Source organism: Malaclemys terrapin, chromosome 8 (assembly GCF_027887155.1).
Source record: "Malaclemys terrapin pileata isolate rMalTer1 chromosome 8, rMalTer1.hap1, whole genome shotgun sequence".
Taxonomy (NCBI): domain Eukaryota; kingdom Metazoa; phylum Chordata; order Testudines; family Emydidae; genus Malaclemys; species Malaclemys terrapin.
In genome coordinates this window covers 82,033,103-82,051,669 of record NC_071512.1, presented here as the reverse complement: position 1 = coordinate 82,051,669, position 18,567 = coordinate 82,033,103, and the positions used below count along the sequence as shown (strand labels likewise).

At 39.1% G+C, this 18,567-nt stretch overlaps 1 protein-coding gene across 4 annotated transcripts in view; it reads left to right on the top strand.

The window, feature by feature from the left end:
• Positions 1–5,727, top strand: part of PRKACB (protein kinase cAMP-activated catalytic subunit beta) — a 118,701-nt gene extending 112,974 nt beyond the window's left edge. For all 4 annotated transcript variants that reach the window (XM_054036971.1, XM_054036973.1, XM_054036970.1 and 1 more), the window contains exon 10: positions 3,490–5,727. In XM_054036971.1, the coding sequence (XP_053892946.1) occupies positions 3,490–3,615 (126 nt within the window). In that variant the 3' untranslated portion in view covers positions 3,616–5,727. The remainder of the gene's footprint in view (positions 1–3,489) is intronic.
• The last annotated feature ends 12,840 nt before the right edge of the window (positions 5,728–18,567 follow it).

The window sequence follows — 18,567 nt, the reverse complement described above, 5'->3', positions numbered from 1 at the left end:
TCTGTAGTTCGTTTAGGTGAAGGTCTTGTGAGACAGTATCAAAAGCTGTACTAAAGTCAAGATATACCACATCTACTGCTTGCCCCGCCCCATCCACAAGGCTTGTTACCCTGTCAAAGAAAGCTCTTGGGTTGGTTTGACACAGTTTGTTCTTGATAAATCCATGCTGACTTACTTATCACCTTATTATCTTCTAGGTGTTTGCAAACTGATTGCTTAATTATTTGCTCCATTTATCTTTCTGGCTACTGAAGTTAAGCTGACTGGTCTGTAATTCCCTGGGTTGTCCTTATTTCCCTTCTTATAGATTGGCATTATATTTGCCCTTTTCCAGTCCTTCAGAATCTCTCATGTCTTCCATGACTTTTCAAATATAGTTGCTAATGGCTCAGATATCTCCTCTGTCAGCTCCTTGAGTATTCTAAGATGTATTTCATCAGGCCCTGGTAACCTGAAGACATCTAACTTGTCTAACTAATTTTTAACTTGTTCTTTCCTATTTTAGCCTCTGATCCTTCCTCATTTTCACTGGCTTTCATTAAGTTAGATGTCCAATTGCTACTACATTTTTTGGTGAAAACTGAAACAAAAATGTCATTTGGCACTTCTGCCATTTCCACATTTTATGTTATTCCCCTTCCCTCCCCCCCCCCCCAATTGAGTACCAGGCCTACCGTGTTCTTAGTCTTCCTCTGGCTTCTAATGTATTTGTAGAATGTTTTTTTGTTACCTTTTATGTCTCTAACTAATTTAATCTTATTTTGTGCCTTGGCCTTTCTAATTTTATCCCTACATCCTTGTGTTATTTGCTTATACTCATCCTTTGTAATTTGACCTAGTTTCCACTTTTTGTAGGACTCTTTTTGAGTGTCAGATCATTGAAGATCTCCTGGTTAAGACAGGATGGTGTCTTGCCATGCTTCCTATCTTTCCTATGTAGTAGGATAGTTTGCTCTTTTGCTCTTAATAATGGCTCTTTGAAAAACTGCCTGCTCTCTTGAACTGCCTTTCCCCTTAGACTTGCTTCTCATGGGATCTTACCTACCAAATCCCTGAGTTTGCTAAGGTCTGCCTTCTTGAAATCCATTATCTTTATTGTGCTGTTTTCCCTCCTACCATTCCTTAGAATCATGAACTCAATCATTTCATGATCACTGACCCAAAGTGCCTTCCACTTTCAAATTCTCAACTAATTCCTCCCTATTTGTCAAACTCAAATCTAGAACAGCCTCTCCCCTAGTAGCTTTCTCCACCTTCTGACATAAAAATATTGTCTCACATACATTCCAAGAACTTATTGGATAATCTGCCCTGCTGTGTTGTTTTTTCAACAGATGTTTGGTTTTGATCATTGTCCCCTTTATAACAACCTTTACTTGTTTGAAGACTGTTATCATGCCCTCCCTCTCTCATGCCCTCCCTAAACTAAACATGCTCAGTTCTTTCAAACTTCCCTCATAAATCATATTTTCTAACCTCAAATATACCTCTTTCTAATATCCATCTTTAATGCTCTTCATTCACAAGAGGCAGTAATATGTCTTTTAGAGCATCTGCAAAAAGGAGCTGATTAATGAACTTACCCAGATGAGGTGAATCTGCTCATTCATTTCAATTTTACTCTTAGAATTAACTGTAGGGAAAATTACAGAGGAGTCTCTGAGCTTATTTATATTGAATAGTGTGAATAATATCTTTGGAAGGAATAGAAACAACCTTGGTGTGTGTTTGTTTATTTATTTATTTATTTAAACCGTGTAGTCTGACCTATCTAACTGTTAAACCCAACCAATTACCGTATATACTCGTTCATTAGCCCATTCGTTTATAAGCCAACCGCCCAAGATGGTTAGGTAAAAATAGCAAAGACTGTATGACCCTTTCATAAGCCGACCCTATATTTCAGGGTCTATATTTGGCTCCTGGCCTGCTAGGGTAAGCCGCTAGGGGGCCTGGACGTTTTGTTTACCTGGAGCATTCACAAGCACAGATCCCCTCAGCTCCCAGGGTCTGCGGTTCGCCGTTCCCAGCCAGTGGGAGCTGCAGGAACTGGCGTGCCACTTCCTGCAGCTCCCATTGTCTGGGAACGGCGAACTGCGGACACTGGGAGCTGAGGGGCTCTATGCCTGCAGACGCGCCAGGTAAACAAACAACAATGTATTAGATATTCAATTCAATGATTCCATGAAGTTTAAAATCATCAAATTTTGGTGTAGGCCCATTTATAAGCCGACCCCCGCTCTTTGATGCATTACTTTTTTACCAGAAATATTCGGCTTATGAACAAGTATATACAGTACTTCATCTAATCACAGGAGTCAGCCTTTTGAGACATGCTAAAGCTAAACTGCTGTGAGTGTGTTATGGAGATGACATCATTGTTCTCCTCATAAAAATAACTACAGCGAAGGAGTTCCTTGAATTTTTTTAATCTTTCAGTACCCCTTCATATCATTGATTATGTCCCAATTCTAGGACTGGTTGGATGGGCTCTCGCTTCTCATTTAAACAGACTTTTTCATCTTCGGGAGATCTCTGAATAATGTGGAACAATTGTCATGAGGGGTCCTGAAAGTTATATGTTTGAGCAACATGTATGTGAAGCTGCTGGGGGAGATCGTGAAAAGATGTGGATTTTGAGCCAGTATATATGCTGATGATTCACAATACACCCCTCCCCCACCCCCCATTACACACCCTTCCATTATATTCAGTGCAAGCTCTCTTCTTTCCTAATGCCTGGCTGAGATAGGGGCATGAATGAGAGCAAACTAGTTGATGTTCAATGCAGACAAGGTGCTAGTAAGAAAGAGAAGTGTCAGGCAGCTTCAGCTGAAGTGATGTGTGCTCCTGTTATTGGATATTGCCCAGTCTTTTGGGTGGGTTTTTTTTAATCTGGGAAGTTTGGATCCCAAATTGTCCCGGGACTCCTAGGTAGTGCTGCTAGCCAGGAGTCCTTTTTTCCATCTCTTCGACCATTGTGATAGATTCTCTTGCATGCAGCCCTCACTGCATTATCTCTATCTTTATCATCTCCAGGAAGCAGAATATTCTCAACAGGGAATTCATTTTCCCTTGTCTGTTGGAATCTGAGTTTTTTACCTTCCAAGTGCAGCATAAGAAATAGCTGTATTTGCTTAGGCTTTTGTTTGAGATGGTGACTGAGAAGGGTGGTAATCTTTCTCTGGACGAAAGTAATTTTTGTTGGACGTCTGTCAATAAGTGATATGATGTTTTTAAATTTCTATGCATACATCTAGACGCTTCTTGATATGTTCGTTTTAGAAAGCCCTAAGTAAATGTGATAATGGATTATATTGGGTAAAGTTATTCTGATTAAGCTTTCTCACTTGCCAGTGATAAAGAAGTGCTGGTGGAGGATCAAGGTTTTTTTTATGCCTGTTACCATATCAGTAAATCTAAAAGGTAGATTTTTACTTGTCTGCTCTTTTAAACTGACATCTTACATGATTTTTCTCTCAAATATAGGTAGAAGCGCCATTTATACCAAAGTGCAGAGGACCTGGAGATACCAGCAACTTTGATGACTATGAAGAAGAAGATATTCGTGTGTCTCTAACAGAGAAATGTGCAAAAGAATTTGCTGATTTTTAGTATGTGTAAGAAGACAAGATGACATCAGGACTTACATTGGGATCTTTGCACTCTATTAACTGATGAGGTGAAGCTGAGACAGTCATATGTCAAAACAGTTACCTAGTTACTTCATTCCACAAAGCTGACTGAGGTCTTTATTGCCATCTTCCATGTGTGCAGTTTGCACCAACCCTTATAACTAGGCACAATTAAGCAAGCACTGTTTTGCTGTATCACAGAATACTAGACCACTTTCCTACTTATCTTTGGTTTCTGTCGTTTCATTTGATTCTGTGTAATGTTCAGTTCCCCCTTTTAAAATGAAGTAGTTTTTTACCCAAGAATGCTCCATTTTATTTTGAATAACGTATTTGTGTGAGTGGAATGGAAGGTGTTGCGGCTACTGTGATTTAGACTGAAGTGAAAGATAAGTGTTGCTTCTAGTCTGTGCCAGCCAATACTTCTTGTCTGTCTTGTATCTGAGACTACAGTTGATTCTATATATATATATTTTTGGTAGCTCAGACTAAATCTAGCCAACATTTTTAGCATTTTTGAGGGTAGTATTTATCGCCACATAAGTCTATGCTAAATTAACTTAAAAACATTACTTCTTGGAGCTTGACCAAAATTAGCATAAATTGGACAGCTTAAGTAGGGGACAGTAGCTAGACCCTGTGTCTTGGCTTTCTACATACCTGCAGTTCTCTTCACTGCCTCCTTCCTTTGTATTCCTCAGCTGGGCAGTAGGTAAATATGCCATAACCTGACTGTGCCATGGGAAGTACGCAATCTCATTGAGCAGGAACAGTTCCACCGGGTCCCAGACCATATTTAACCAAGTAAATTACCAGCATTTCAGTCAGTAGGTATTAAATGGGTTTTTAACACCATAAACCCTAAACTCTTAAAAGAAGTTTTGGTCAGTATTGTAACAGAATATGGCTAACTAAAAAAAAGTCAATGTTGTGTCTCCTAAAGTATTCCTAGTTTAATGCCCTTTTTTTTTAACTTAAGGCATTGGTTTAAAAAACAAAATCAAAAAGTGCTCTGCCATTAGCTATGAGGAAACAAGTGGGTTTAGCAAATCCGAAGTAATATGGATGCATTGCTAGATGAATATAGTTTTTTTGTTTTGTTTTGTTAGCTGTTAAAATAAAAGAGGTTATTGCCAAGTTTTTATTCTGGTATACTATATTAGTAAACTGAGGATGGAGAACTGCTATGAACATTTGATTTTTAATTACAGTGCTTCATTCATGTGTAAAAGAGACATAGTTAAAAACCGCCACAGTTGTTTTCTTAGTTACGTTGTGTCTTCATTTCTAACCTACTTCCTTTCAATGAAACAGAATGTATGATCACACAGATGTAAGAATTTGGGCTTGTATACTCTCACCAACTGACTTAAGATACTGCTGCCATGTACTAGCTTTTGGCACTTTTACACATTTATTTCAGTGTTTATTAATAATCAGTCGCTCAGCACATTATTTTTTGCTTTTAAACTTATCCATACTATTTTTATTTGTACACTTGATTCTGGATATCTCAGTGACCTGTCTTTAAAACAGCACATCTAAACAGTTTAAAATAAACTAGGCTCATATTTTATGATCAATTTACATGCATACAAGGATGACTCGTTTTTATTAAAACCGATCTATATTGATACATAGCTATTGTATTTGTTTGAATGTCAGTGCAGATGAACCATTGACATTACATCCTTTTAATCTGTATGACACTCCTTTAAGAAAAGCCTTTGTAGACATTTTACAAACCAGTATGAGCTGTACCATCCAACATTCTGTATGTCTTTAGGTTGTCAAGCATTTTTGCACAACGTCATTAGGAGGTTGACACTGATTGCAGCCTTTGTCCACCCATATTTACATATGTACAAGAAAAGTATAAGATACTTTGCTGTAGCAAATTTTATGTAATAAAAATATATCATCACATTAATAAATTAAAGAAAAACTCTTTGTATAAAAAATGTTAAAATCTTTTGTATTTCATTTAGACTGAGGACATGCTGTTGTATGCTAGCTGTATGCGATAAATTCTACAGTAACTTTGTTGTCGTTTATGAACTTTAAAAGATTTTAATAAATGCTGGAGATCACAGTTTGATTGTTTATTATTTTAATTTTTAGTCATTTATAACCTAATATGGTTCACAGATTTTCTATTCTGTGAAATACAGTGATCATTCACCCTGGGTGTACAGTAAAACAGAGGAATCTAGGGCATTGATTCTAACATGTCTATTTGATATCCAGATTAAACTCTAGATGGGCGTAAATTGAAGCGGCCATGATGATATGCTATTTCTGAATTGTATCAACAAGCGGTTAACTATGGGAAGTAAAATAAATTTCCAACATGGCATGATAAACATCAGTACGGAAATGAAACTTTATTTGGGGGTGTTAGGGAAGAGAAGGAGCATAGTTTCCATGGCATTAGTGAGTACATTTGACAATGTGAATATTATGCAATTCTCTCCTTTAAACACAGCCATAAAAATATAACCACAAGACTATCATGATACTTGTGTTTAATTTCAAAATCTCTTTTTACCATATAAAAAATTGTATATCTAAAAATAAAGGCTTGTTAATTTTACACAATTGAGGAGTTAAGTGTTGAACTATAAGGTAATTTTGAACTGTACTCTAGTTATATGCAATTTCATTTCCAACCTAAAGGATTGTATCTCATTAAGTAAATTGCTTTTTTATTCTCTTGTCAGTGGCATTAAACCCCTTATTTTTAAATAGTGTTGAAAATATTTTACTTTTTTGCAAATTATTAGATGTTAAGTACTGCAATAGTATGAAATATAGTAATTTGCACTTTTGTATATAAATGTTTATCTATAACACTGCATGAAATATTGTGCTGTTTCTTTTTGAACCAGAATGTTGTATATTAATTAATTGTACCACATCACATACATGGTTTCTTAAAATTGAATTTACTAATAGCAGGGAAAGACTCTGAGTAATGTACTGAACATACCAGGTTGAGCCTATTAAATTCCACACTAAAGTTGGGTGTTTTGAAGAGGATGGTACTGGTTGAAGGCACTGCCAGAAGACAATGAAGGTTGGATTTTTTAAAACAGAGAGAGACCAAGCTAGTCATTTAAATGCAAATAATTTTCCATATTTATCATCTCACATTTATTCCTTTTTTTTTTTTTAATTTAAAATAATTCTCTTACGAAATAATCTCTGTGGATTCTTGTTGTACAGACTGTGTGCCTTATAAGCCATGAAACTATTGATAAAAGTAAAAAGTGTTATGGAAGCTGGCTATCATTTATCCACAGGGTATTCTGCAATTCATGTTTTAAAAGGCACTGCTGTCTGTCTGCACCTCGGCTCCTTTTTTCACATTGTTGTGGTCACAGAACTTGAAAAAGCTTATTTTATGCTGCTATAGGCCTATTGACTTTGGTTTTGTATTTGTTAGTTTCCTAGTATAAACACCGTTTTACAGTTTAAAGATTTTTGTTTGTGCTTTTTTTAGATAAATTTGTTGCAGTCTTCTAGATCACATGTGTCTTATGCTTCTCCTGCACTGTATTGAATGAACACAGCCTGTCAAGCAGCAGATTAGAAGATGTCATCCTAATCTGGAAATGACTCCAATAATTTTTTGCCATTTAGGAAGGGACTGTTTGCCATCAACCTTGGGACAGTCACTTTTTACTGCCGGGTTCCAAAGATTATACAATGAGGCTATGCTTTTCAGTTGCCAAACTGAATTCTCCTTTCTCAGCTCTTATTAAGGGAAACCACCTTCCATAAGAAACTGCTAAAGGATTTACAGATGGGAATCTATAGAGCTGGTCTGGCAAGGATAATATGGAAGTTCCCTTACTTGGACAGCTGGCTCAATTGGGTCAAGGTGTGATCTAGTTTCTTAAGATAACTTTCCTCTCTGTCACTTTTTGAGGTTGAGGGTGAATGAGTAAAAAGCTGTATTGAATCTGAGAGCTCTGTGCTAACATTTACATGGGTTTCTGCAGACTCTAGAAGGGCTTGTCTGCTTCAAAGAAATTTGTAGATCTATTTAGGGCAATCACCCTTGCATCATCAGGACTCTGCACTCCAATCAAATTCTGCATAAGGATGCTAGACTGGGTGGCTACTTACACTTTCCTGTTAAGTCATGCAAATGATAACATGGATCTATTTCAATGCTCCTACAATTCAGTTTTAAACATTTGTTATGCTTATATAAAAAGCACAAGATCTTTTTATAGGGGCAAAGGCAACACGCCCCATTTATTGAGAATACAGCAATTCTCAATGCTTTGCGCACACACGCACGCGCGCACACACACACACACACACCATGCACCCAGTCCTGCCAATCAATGTTATAGTTACCAGTCCAGAGTCTGGATCAATCTAGTGGCCAGCCAGATTGGTCACAGAGGGGAGCTGGGCTCTGTCGGTCGCGATCCGATGCTCCTGGAGTTGTTGGCAAGACGAACCCAAAGCCTCTGTTGAAGTCTATAGACTTTGCTGTGTCAGTTTATGATTAGTTACTCCTCAGTGGGTGTTATCTTTTGATGGTCCAAAACACCTTCGGGAGGGTCAATCTGTCTGGTTTCGATTTAATCAATTATCTTGTGTTTTAAGGGTGCTAGCCTTCACCTCAGGGTCATCAATCTGCCCCTCTTCAACCATGGATGCGTGTTGATGGTTCTCTGGCGTCTTTAAGTCTCTTCAGTCTCTCCACTCCTCCTCCCTTGACCATCTGGCTTCAACAATGGCCTTCACACCTTACCTTTGCCTGATGCATGCATTCCTCATTCACACGAACAGTTCTTTACAGAGACCTTCAAAAGGTAACACATAGCAGTGTTTTATGTTGAACAGGAAAAGCATCGTAAATTAGGCCTTAGTATCTTGCAACTATCTTTTCCTACATTGGGGCCTTCGAAATTCCTCTAATCTAATTAACATAGACACAGACAAGATCCTGTCTGTTACTGGCAAGGCATGAATAAAATGGCTAATATTAGTATCCACTATCGTATTCATTTATTCTAATACCTTAATTCTTACTATAAAACATACACTGTATATAGTCAAAACATAACCAATTATATAGCCCAGTACCCCCGGTACAGCACATTGGTGACTCTCAGTCTGGGCATGGTTCTGTGATCTGAGGCGGTCAAGACATCACTCCTGAGGTGGACCAGTACAAAACCCTTTCTTTTTGGATTGTAGAGGTGACGTGTTTGTGGTACTCATTCGAGTCAGCTTGTGACCCATGAAATGTGTAAGCAGAAAGAGACTCAGTTACTTCCACACACACAAAGCCACCCCTTACTGTTAAGGGGTTTGTTAGAGATCTGTTAGAGATTTTGGTTGTAAGGTTTGCCCTAAAAGCATTCCTCTTTGTAGTCAGAGGCAAGATGGTGCAGATTGTCCCTGTGTTATCTGTGAAAATCTAGTATCTGATTTGCCAAGGTAGAGAGGCCCCTTTCATTGCCACCTCCTTCCCCCACAGCATCCCTCACTGCATAAAGGCACATTGGGGAATTCCATAGCATGGGGTGCCTTATGTGGAAGCCCACCATCAGCAGGTCCATTTCACCCTAACGAGACAACTATTGATGAGAATATCATGTAATCTTTCAATCTAACATATCTCAAAGCAGCTGAACCCATTTTACTTTGCAAAGTACTTGAGTGTAAATTTTACCTGAATTTTTAAAAAGTCAGTGTTAATATTTGAATCTGTTAGAGCAGTCAGCTATCAGCAAGTAACATGGTACAAAATTAGGGCCAATGTCAGGGAAGTCATTAAGTGACCTTTATTCTGCTATTGCTTGTTAATTAGTAATGACCAATTTTAATTTTCAGTGCTTCAAATTTTAATACATACTAGTCTAGTGTTGCTACTGTTGTAATAGACCTGTACTGTTTGCTGCCTTGATCTTAGCCCAAGCAATACTTCAGTAATTATAGCTGTGTCTGTTAAGTTTCTAGAATTCATAAAGAACCTTGGCAATGCTTTTTGTTTTGAATTAAAAGTAAAGATTTGATTGGGAATGAGCTTGTGAAGATGCATAATATGTCTGATCAATTGCTTAATCAACAGCCCTGTGGAGAGCTAGACAACAGACTGGGCAACAAGCAAGCAGTTAGGGTAAGTGTCTACAAGTCGTGATCAGGTAAGAGTTGTGGCCTTTCAACTCAAAGTGGTAGAAATAGTAAATCCACTTTTTAACGTAGTTAGGGCTGACTCCAAAATGATCTCTCAATACATAGGAAACTCAATCAAAACGGTATTGTTAGTATGTGCACTTTCCTTAGCTTTTTCTTCTCAGAAAAGAAGTTTTTCCTTGCAATTACTCAGTTTAGTCCTCTTAATGAGCCTATCGTATAATATTCCAGCTAATACCAAATTTGTGCAATTAAGACACAATTTAAGATTCTCTGTGCTCCTCTCATAATTGGTCTGCAAATAGTTTAAAAAAAATCTGATTTTCCCACTTTAATAAATGGCAGGGTAATTCTTAGTGAATTGATTCTTCATGTCTTTTTATTACTCCAACTATTTTATAGAGAAAAACATGGCCATTTCAACCTCCAGGCCCTGGCAAACATAATATTATACAGTAAATGGGGCATACTATGGAAATGAAGTTCCAAAATACTTTAGCATACAATCAAAACAAAAACCATACTTCTATTTCTGCTTAGCTTCTCTGTAACAAGATGACACAATTTAAATAAACTGAATTGGCCAGTAGATGGCATATTCATTAAGGTCTGGATCAGGACAAATAGGAAAAGTTCACATATTAACTTCTGAGTTTGTGTGAACAAACAAGCCTGTGTAAAATGCTTGTTGAAGAATCGTAGGGAACAGAAATTTGCCTCCTGGGGCATGTATGTCAGATAACATACTACACACAGCCAGAGATGAAGTAAGCCGGTACAGCGTGCCGGACTGGACCAGCTTCCCCAGGCCTGCGATTTAACAGGCCTGGGGCTCCCTGCAGCTGCTGGAGCCCCAGGCCCTTTAAATCGCCACCTGAGCCCTGCTGCCAGAGCCTGGGGTAGCGGCGGCAGGGCTCGAGCGGTGATTTAAAGGGCCAAGAACTCCCGGACGCCACTACCTCAGTGGAGCCCCAGGCCCTTTAAATCTCCGCCCAAGCCCTGGGGTAGCAGCGGCAGCCGGGAGCCCCCGGGGCTCTGTCGGCAATTTAAAGGGCCTGTGGCTCCGCTGCGGTAGTGGCGGCTGGAGCCCTGGGCCCTTTAAATTGCCCCTGAGCCCTGGGGCTCCCAGCCCTCTGCAGCTGCTAGCTCTGGGGGTGATGTAAAGGGCCCGGGGTTCTCAGTCACTGCTACCGTAGCCAGAGCCTTGGGTTCTCTAAATCAAGATTTAAAGGGCCCGCCTCTTCTGGTTGAGGCCACGCCTCCTGCTCAGGACTCTAGTGTACCGGTAAGTCCTTTAAGTTACTTTCACCCCTGCACACAGCATTAGTAATAAATACTTAGTGCTTACATATTCATAGCTTCAAAATGTTTTGCAAATATTAACTTATCCTCACAACACTCAGAAGCAGGCAGACATTTTCTTTGTAGGGCAACTGTGTTTGAAAAGTTAGTGACATCACTAGAATGCTAGAGTTCCTGGGTAATAGCCTTGGACCCAACCTTCCAATTCACACCAATGTATTTATTCAAACCTCCAATTTCTGTGATTGCAGTATGCCTTTGTAATTATCTGCATCATTATAAACATGGTATAGCTAACAAATGAGGCCAGCCTCTTCTGGCTATCAGTGACATGAAATACACATTTCTAAGGTGATATTTTATTAATAAAGTATAATTGTACAACAGATTTTATAGCAATATTTGTGTTTAAACTGCAATCATGCATTCTTATATCAATAACCATCTTTAAAAAGGAAATGTTTGAGTCCAATTTGGACAAAAGCAGCTCTTCATATTTCATTCCATCAATGGTAATAAAGCTGGATATTCCCCGATTGGTAAATCTTCTTGGAATAAGTCGCCCAGCCCAGCTTTTTTTTAATTTGAGCAGCGTGTGATCCCATTACTGTTACGTGCACTTCAAAGGTCAGGAGCTGACTGGCATTTGACTGACAGACTTGTATTTGTTCTTCAGCTTTCGCCCCAAGCCAAATAATAAATTTGCTATGAACAGAGAACCTTAAAGAAAAAAGATGAAAATCTCAGTACTATGCTGTCCTCAGTTCAAACAGCTCTGTACCAAGCAGCCAGTGCAGAGGATGAAAAGGCAATATTCAGAAGACCTCAGTGCCATGATCTTGGTTTTTATATATAAAAAATTACAGTAATGCCAAGAGACCACAATCAGAATTGGGTCTCCATTGTGGTAGGCATGGTCTGAATGCGTAAGACTGGTCCCTGCTAACTCTCTGCATTAGTGTGTTAATTTTGAGGCCATCCTGTGCCCTGAATGTTAACTGTGAAGAAGGGGGAGCCTGCATTAAACCCCCAAATAACATCATTGTTGTTCAATAAGCATCTGCGGTAGGAATTGGAAGCAAACTAAACTCTAAAACTGCAGAAAAGAGATGTCTGGCTTGAACTCCAAAAACAGCATTGGGTTTTATTGATTTATAGTGAAGTATTACAAAAGGTGCCAGTCTGGGCACCTTTATTTAAAGTAATGCAACAAAGGGGTTGCTGGGTTCTGGAGGCTGAGAGAAGGGGAAGGGTAGAGTGACAGAAAACACCCGTAAAACTAAGCCCACAACCACCAATATTTGTATGTCTCTTATTTTGACTTGGTCAGGTTCTGACCTTTAAAACAACACTTTAAGGCCCAAAATTTCAAATATAAGAGCCTAAAATTAGGTTCTAAATCCACATTTAAGAACTTAATAAGTGGCCATATATTCAGAAGTGTTCAGCTCCCACTGAGTTAAAAATCTGGCCACTTGGACCTTAGTCCAAGGCCCAGTGAAATGAGTGGGAATCTTCCAATTGGTTTCAGTATGTTTTTGGATCATGCTTTTATTTAAGAGACCAAATGTGGACTTAGGCACCAAACCTTAGGTCCCTGCATTGAAAATGTTAGCCTAGACACTTCATATATTTCTTTGGTCTTTCATAAAATACATTCTAGCCCCACATCCTTTTTATCTTGGAAATCTTTCATTTTAAGGGTATTTTGCTTGCCAAGTGGTCTTGCATTACCCTTTGTTCTGAAACTTATTGCATTTTGTATGTTTTGTGTTTCCCACATCTGTACTTAACTTTACAGTCAAATAGGTGTGATAGGAGAGAATCAACATTCCTTGTGTCTCTGTTGTAGAGTCTGGGGGTGATACACTCAGGAGATCATATCAGCAAACTTTTTGGAAATTTTAAATGAACATTTATTTAAAAGCTGGACACCAAATAATATGAAATCCTTCAATATAAGAATCAATGAGAAACTTATGGAGAAAGTGTTTGCAAACTGACTGAGTAAAAAAGTCCTATAAACAGCTGAATGTTGAACAAAATAAGATTTATCTATATTTGGCCATATAATTATTTGGATAATAATTACAGGCAAAAAGCATAAATCAATGTTAATCTAAATTCTAAAAGACCCAAAGCACTTGGGGGGGAGAAAATTAAGGAACAGAACAGTAACTGAAGACGGTCTCAAAATTATCCATTTTAATTTTTTCACATCAATATTGCACAAATGTATATTTACATAACATAAGAACATAAGAATGGCTGTACTGGGTCAGAACAAAGGTCCATCCATTCCAGCGTCCTGTCTACTGACAGTGGCCAATGCCAGGTGCCCCAGAGGGAGTGAACCTAACAGGTAATGATCAAGTGATCTCTCTCTTGCCGTCCATCACCATCCTCTGACAAACAGAGGCCAGGGACACCATTCCTTACCCATCCTGGCTAATAGCCATTAATGGACTTAACCTCCATGAATTTATCCAGTTCTCTTTTATACTCTGTTATAGCCCTAGCCTTCACAACCTCCTCAGGCAAGGAGTTCCACAAGTTGACTGTGCACTGTGAGAAGAAGAACTTCCTTTTATTTGTTTTAAACCTGCTGCCCATTAATTTCATTTGGTGGACTCTAGTCCTTATATTATGGGAACAAGTAAATAACTTTTCCTTATTCACTTTCTCCACATCACTCATGATTTTATATACCTCTATCATATCCCCCCTTAGTTTCCTCTTTTCCAAGCTGAAAAGTCCTAGCCTCTTTAATCTCTCCTCATATGGGACCCTCTCCAAACCCCCAATCATTTTAGTTTCCCTTCTCTGAACCTTTTCTAATGCCAATATATCTTTTTTGAGATGAGGAGACCACATCTGTATGCAGTATTCAAGATGTGGGCGTACCATTGATTTATATAAGGGCAATAAGATATTCTACGTCTTATTCTCTATCCCCTTTTTAATGATTCCTAACATCCTGTTTGCTTTTTTGACCGCCTTTGCACACTGCATGGACATTTTCAGAGAACTATCCACAATGACTCCAAGATCTTTTTCCAGACTTGTTATTGCTAAATTAGCCCCCATCATGTTGTATGTATAGTTGGGGTTATTTTTTCTAATGTGCATTACTTTACATTTATCCACCTTAAATTTCATTTGCCATTTTGTTGCCCAATCACTTAGTTTTGTGAGATCTTTTTGAAGTTCTTCACAGTCTGCTTTGGTCTTAACTGTCTTGAGCAGTTTTGTATCATCTGCAAACTTTGCCTCACTTTTTACCCCTTTCTCCAGATCATTGTTGAATAGGATTGGTCCTAGGACTGACCCTTGGGGAACACAACTAGTTACCCCTCTCCATTCTGAAAATTTACCATTTATTCCTACCCTTTGTTCCCCGTCTTTCAACCAGTTCTCAATTCACGAAAGGATCTTCCCTCTTATCCCATGACAACTTAAATTACGTAAGAGTCTTTGGTGAGGGACCTTGTCAAAGGCTTTCTGGAAATCTAAGTACACTATGTCCACTGGATCTCCCTTGTCCACATGTTTGTTGACCCCTTCAAAGAACTCTAATAGATTAGTAAGACATGATTTCCCTTTAGAGAAACCATGTTGACTTTTGCTCAACAATTTATGTTCTCCGTGTCTGACAATTTTATTCTTTACGATTGTTTCACCTAATTTGCCCGGTACTGATGTTAGACTTACCAGTCTGTAATTGCCGGGATGACCTCTAGAGTTCTTTTTCAATATTGGTGTTACATTAGCTATCTTCCTGTCATTGGGTACAGAAGCAGATTTAAAGGACAGGTTACAAACCATATTTAGTAGTTCCGCAGTTTCACATTTGAGTTCTTTCAGAACTCTGGAGTGAATGCCATCTGATATTGGTGACTTGTTACTTTTAAATTTATCAATTAATTCCAAAACCTCCTCTAGTGACACCTCAATCTGTGACGATTCCTCAGACTTGTCACCTACAAAAGCCGGCTCAGGTTTGGGAATCTCCCTAACATCCTCAGCCATGAAGACTGAAGCAAAAAATTCATTTAGTTTCTCCGCAATGACTTTATCGTCTTTAAGTGCTCCTTTTGTATCTCGATCATCCAGGGGCCCCACTAGTTGTTTAGCAGGCTTCCTGCTTCTGATGTACTTAAAAAACATTTTGTTATTACCTTTTGAGTTTTTGGCTAGCTGTACTTCAATCTCCTTTTTGGCTTTTCTTATTACATTTTTACACTTAATTTGGCAGTGTTTATGCTCCTTTCTATTTACCTTACTATTTTAAACAGTAAGTTACAGAAAACAGTATAAAATGCTTGGCTTTTGAATATCATTTCTGGTTAAGATAATGCCTATTGCGTTTTTTGGTGGGGTTTTGGGGGGTTTTTTTAAGAAGGGACTGGTGAGAGAAGATGGGAAAATAGGTTAAATTTCTAACATATAACCAATATTTCTGTCATAGCAGCTAATGACCATCTATAAGCTCTTCTTTGGGTGACTGCACCGGTCCATTCCATTGTAGGGTCTGTGTGCTCCAGTGCACAGTTCTCCGAGCAGTACCCATTGTGGGGCCTGAGCGCCCTCTGCTGTCTCTCACATGTCACACAGGCATAAAGGGCTGAACCTCCCTAGACCCCCCCTCAGTTCCTTCCTACACCAGTGACAGTTGTTGGTGTTCTCTGTCCTTTCTTCTGCAAATCTTTCTCGATATATAGAACCCAGGTATAGTTAGTAGTTTGTTTGTTAGTAATATCTATCTATCTATAGATAGAGAGGTAGGTGGTTTTTGTTGTTTATGTGGGTTCCCAGCACTCAGTGTGGGGTACTGGCCCCAGTACCGGAGGTATGCCATGTTCTCTGGGTTTCAAGTCCTGCCATTCTTGCACCAAGACTATGCCAAATAGAGGCCCTCACCCCAGCTGAAGTGTTGGGGGAGGCTCATGTGAGCAACAAGTGCAGCATTTTTAAGGGCATTAAACCCTATATGAAAAAAGACAGGGCAGCCAGATTAAAATAAAATGTCTGTTAATTATATTTACAGGGTATGCTGTGTTCCTATGTTGTTGAAGATTTTTCTGCTGCTAATATACTTCCTAGTTCAGGAGAGCATGTTAAGCACATGCTTAAGCCCCATTTCAATCAATGAGATTTAAGCATGTGTTTAAAATTAACCAGGTACTTAAGTGCATCCTGAATCAAACCCTTATTAGGAACAAGTTAATCACATCTCTGTTTTTCTGCATACATAGGAGGGTCTGTATTTTTTCAGTTCAATCACAAGCCAGTGATGGAGTGGAAAATAACCTTTTTTATTTCCTTAACTATTGTGTCATGATTATTAGGTTGAAACATAAATAGTTATCTTTCCATTTAAGGTTATGATGATTACTTTAAAATTTTAGATTTTTTTAAGTTAAAAGGAATATTCATGAATATTCGTTAGTTACATTTCATGTTATTATTTGGATTGCTAAGATATGCCTCTGTAGTATAGAGAATGTGTTCTGAGGTGCATACAGGAGGGTTGAGATTTCTGCTTGGATGTTGATGGTAGTAACTTAACTAAGTTTTCCTGATTTTTTTTATTTTTATTTATTTATTTTTTTACCTGAGTTGGTAATGTTACATACAGGTTAGCAGCCTTATTGTCTCCCAAGGTAGTTTTTTTTATTAATTCCACGTACATTAAGGTTTTGATCCAGCAAAACACTTAAGCACAGGCTTAGCTTTAAGCCCAGGCAGGCTCTCTAACAGCGTGCTTGCAGACCAGTGTTCAGCAGACAATGGGTTAACACTGATCTAAGCTGCTGCTGTTTGCAAAGGGAATTGTGGCTTCTGTTTGCAATAGACCGCGCCACAGACTGTTGGTATAGACAGGCCTAAGGAAGTTGCCCCAAGGAACTCTGGGATACATCCAGAGGACTTCCAGAACCTGAGTCAAGATAGAGCCACATGAACACAGGAAAGCAATAGGGCTCAGACCCTAGGTCCCAGCTTAACACAGGCTCAGACCATCCAGCCCTGTAGGGTCCTGGGACCCTAGGTTCGAGCCATAGGTTAACACAATTGGTGTGTGGACACAGGAGCATTTAGGCTTGAACCTGGGCTCAAGTCTGGGCTTACATTGCTGTATAGACATAACCTCAGGAGTCAGTACTAATTGTCCATCTTTTTGTTTGCTTGCTTGTTTTTTGTGCCAACACCACAGCAAAAACCCCAGTATAAATCATCAAAATGAGACCAATCAGCTTAACAGAACACACAGGAATCCAGTTCACACAGTCCCCCCAGTTCACAATCGTCTTTTCCCTTGTGCCATTTATAGCACAAAAGGGAAATCCCCATTAACGTTTTTTTAACTTTGCTCCTGTTCAAAACTGAGCCAATTTCAAACCTACTCAAAACAAAATCCAACCAGAAAAACTATGAAGGTCTTACCCAAGAACCCCTCTATTCCAACTGGCAAGGGGGCTACAAGAATATCCTCATTCTGGTATGTATGTTTGGTTTCACCAAAGAACATCATGTGAGGTCTTCAATGAAAGCCACAGTCACGCTGGTCATTGTTATTGTTGTGAAATATATGGACAGATACGATCTACAGTTCTGGATGTCTATGGAAGTATGTTTTTAGATTCTGTATCACAGCAGAAGCAGGAAACCAGGTTTCCGGTCAGACAGGATGCTTATTCACTTCTTCGACGGCATGTAAATTAAGCCTTGTAGGTGTACCCCCCTTTCCTTCCTGGGTTACTCAGGAGCAGGCAACGCTCCCGTGTGCCCAAGTGCCTGATGTTGACAGTAAAGGAGATCCTGACTATCCCAATGGCAATGTGGAATAGGTGGGAATTCTCTGCTTCAGTCCTTTCACTTGTCAAGGAAATTAAAATTGGTGGTGCCTCCACGTGGCAGCACATTCAAGGGCATGCCTTGGGAGCCTCCAGGAATAAACCTATGCTAATCTGTGCAATGGGGCTAACTCAGAAATGCCAATTGTAAACAATATACATCCAATACACTTAGGCACAACTGGCTCCAGTGCAGCCACCAACAGCTTTTGAGACTCCCTGCTTGATCAAAGCCCCAGCAGGCTCTTCACAGCTGCTCCTGGTTTGGGCAGAGCTCCATCCTAAAATATAGGAAACAAAGGGTAGGAATAAATGGTCAGTTTTCAGAATGGAGAGAGGTAAATAGTGGTGTCCCCCCAGGGGTCTGGTACTGGGCCCAGTCCTATTAACATATTCATAAATGATCTGGAAAAAGGGGTAAACAATGAGGTGGCAAAATTTGCAGATGACACAAAACTACTCAAGATAGTTAAATCCCAGGCAGACTGCGAAGAGCTACAAAAGGATCTCTCAAAACTAGTGACTGGGCAACAAAATGGCAGATGAAATTCAATGTTGTTAAATGCAAAGTAATGCTCCTTGGAAAACATAATCCCAACTATACATATAAAATG